At 44.4% G+C, this 2,802-nt stretch overlaps 1 protein-coding gene across 1 annotated transcript; it reads left to right on the forward strand.

Annotated features, from left to right (window-relative positions):
- The first annotated feature begins 489 nt into the window (after window positions 1–489).
- LOC139888438 (uncharacterized) lies at window positions 490–981 on the forward strand. The gene has a single exon (XM_071871446.1). The coding sequence runs from the start codon at window positions 490–492 to the stop codon at window positions 979–981; it is 492 nt and encodes a 163-aa protein (XP_071727547.1).
- The last annotated feature ends 1,821 nt before the right edge of the window (window positions 982–2,802 follow it).

A 2,802-nucleotide genomic window follows, 5' to 3' on the forward strand; every position in this document is an offset into this window, starting at 1 on the left:
TTCTGCATCATCCAGATACAACAAGTTTCAGAAGTCAAGCAATTCTGATCAAGGGAAGGGTCACTTCCATAGCAAAACTTTGCGATTATGAGCGAATTTACTAAAACTCCAAAGGAAATCCTAGCTACCGAGCCAATCTGTCTGACGTTCTCTGCTCCTGCGAAGATGTCAGAGTACGCTAGAAGATATAAGTCTAAGTATTGTGAGTTTCACGACGATTACGGACACGAGACTGATCATTGCAAGTCTTTTATTGAAAAAGTAATTGAATGTTTGAGAAGGGGTGAGCTTAATCACCTGAAGCCCTTAAAGAAGCAGGTGACTGCGTCATAGGGTAATCAATCAGAGAAAACTGTACCCAACCAAAAGAAGGGCGGTGACAAAAATTCTGATAAGACAATAAACATGGTGCATGCTTGGCGCTCTGGTCAGAGGCACAAGGCTGAGTAATTGGAGGAATGAGAGGTGGAAGCTATTATATTCCCTTCAATGCAAACAATTAATCCCTCACATGTGCCCATAATCATTAAAGGTCGCATCGCTGATTGTGGATACAACGTGCGACGGTTAAATGTTGACACGGGCAGTAACGTCGACGTAATGTATGAACACTGCTTCAGGCAGCTACCAGTAAAAATCAGGTCTAAGATGCAGGCACCCACAACTATTCTGTCAGGATTCTCCGGTGAATCAGCATGGCCATTAGGGTGCATCGAGTTTGAACTAGAGTTGGTCGATGATAACGATTCAACCCGCATACGGGCCGTCCCTGTTAAATCTTGTGTGGTGCGTTCTTATTCGTGTTACAATGCACTCCTCGGGCGAGTGACCTTACAGAAGTTTGGTGCGGTACCCTCTACTGTTCATGGCATGATCAAGTTTCCTACTAAGCAAGGCATTGCTACTATTCGGAAGGAGTCCGGAAGAGCGCTATGCGCTTCGGTAACACCGCCTAAACCATTGCCTACAAATGAAGAATAGATACAAAGCAGTTCTATCTTAGTCAAGCCGAAGTACCCTGACAAGTGAATTTAAATTGGGGGCAACCTTTCAGATGACATCAAAGTCCAGTTGCGCGACATACTAGTAGCTAACATGGACATCTTTTCATGGTGTGAGGATGATATGACTGGGCTACAATGAAATATCGCTGAGCACAAGCTGTACGCGAATCCAAACTTGACTCCTGTGCGACAAAAGAAGTGCCCAATGGCGCCAGAAAAAATCGAATGGTTGAGGTTGGAGGCGAACAAGCTGGTTCATGCGAACATTCTCATAGAGGTGCGGCATCAGACTTGGGTCACGAATCCTGTCTTGGTTAAAAAGGGGATGGATCGTGGCGCATGTGCGTCGATTTTAAGGACATCAATAAGGCGTGTCCTAAGGATAACTATCATTTGTCTGAGATTGACTGGAAAGTTGAATCCCTTTCCGATTTCAGGTTCAAATGCTTTTTGGACGCGTATAAGGGGTATCACCAGATTCAGATGGCAGTAGGGGATGAAGACAAGACCGCATTCCACATCAATCAGGGCATCTATTGTTACACAAAAATGCCCTTCGGGTTGAAGAATGCGGGGGCAACATATCAGAGAGTAGTGGATTTAGCGTTCAAGGATCAAATTGGCAGAAATCTTGAGGCTTAAGTAGATGACTTAGTCATCAAAAGCAACACAGAAATATAGTTATTGGATGATATCGAGGAAACGTTCGACTCTCTGTGAAAAATCAACATGAAGCTTAATCCTACAAAGTGCAGTTTTGGGGAGGAAGAGGGCAAGTTCTTAGGATATGTAGTAACGCCACGAGGAATCAAGGCTAATCCTAAGAAGATAGAATCCGTGGAGCGCATGAGTTCCCCAAAATTAAGGAAAGAGGTGCAAAGTTTGACAAGCAAGTTGGCTGCGCTAACTAGATTCCTGTTAAAAGCCGCAGAGCGATCATTACCTGTTTTCCACACCCTTAAGAATTTATTGAAAAAGTCAGACTTCCGATGGACTGAAGAGGACGAGAAAGCTTTTGTTGAGATGAAGTCGCTCCCAAGGGAGCTGCCTACTTTGACTGCCAATAGCGGGTGAGACATTGATGCTGTATCTTGCGACTTCGAAAGCAGCTATAAGCTCTGTTCTTGTCGCAGATAGGGGGCAAGTATGTCTCATATTGAGACTTGGAATTTGTGTTGAATGTAATGCTTACTATGTGTTTCTCACTATTTTGGCGCAGGTGCAAATGCCTGTGTATTTTGTCAGAAAGGCACTTAGCGAAAGTGAAGTTTTACCCACCTATTGAAAAGCTCGTATATGCGCTAGTACATACAGCTCATCAGCTTCGTAGGTACTTTTAGGCGCATCGAGTAGTGGTGTTAACTGATCAACTGATAAGACAGGTATAAGTCGCGGCACGCGCCTCCCAATCACTTTTTACACAATCTTGTAAGACGCCAAATACGCGCTTGAACTAATTGTGATACGCTGATAACACGTAATGACAGGTATTGTACAAGCCTGAGGTTTCGGGTAGATTGGCCAAGTGGACTATCGAATTGGGAGAGTATGAAATCAATTACTCCCCGTGCACAGAAATAAAAGGCCAGATACTTGCAGATTATTTGGCTGAGACAATGGGAGAAGTAGAGGCACTCGCATAAAGTACTACAATCAGCTGTGATGAGAATTTGGTCTGGGAAATGCATACGGATGGAGCTTGTGGGTTCGAAGGTGCGGGCGCCGGACTAGTCTTCACAAGCCCCGACAGAGAGGAGCATACCTATGCACTCCGATTCACGTTTATTGCGACAAATAA

This window comes from Rutidosis leptorrhynchoides, chromosome 2 (assembly GCF_046630445.1).
Source record: "Rutidosis leptorrhynchoides isolate AG116_Rl617_1_P2 chromosome 2, CSIRO_AGI_Rlap_v1, whole genome shotgun sequence".
Classification (NCBI taxonomy): Eukaryota; Viridiplantae; Streptophyta; class Magnoliopsida; order Asterales; family Asteraceae; genus Rutidosis; species Rutidosis leptorrhynchoides.

Excerpts from the sequence above, each read along its gene's own strand:
- LOC139888438 (XM_071871446.1), top strand. The coding sequence starts at position 490 with ATGCAAACAATTAATCCCTCACATGTGCCCATAATCATTAAAGGTCGC.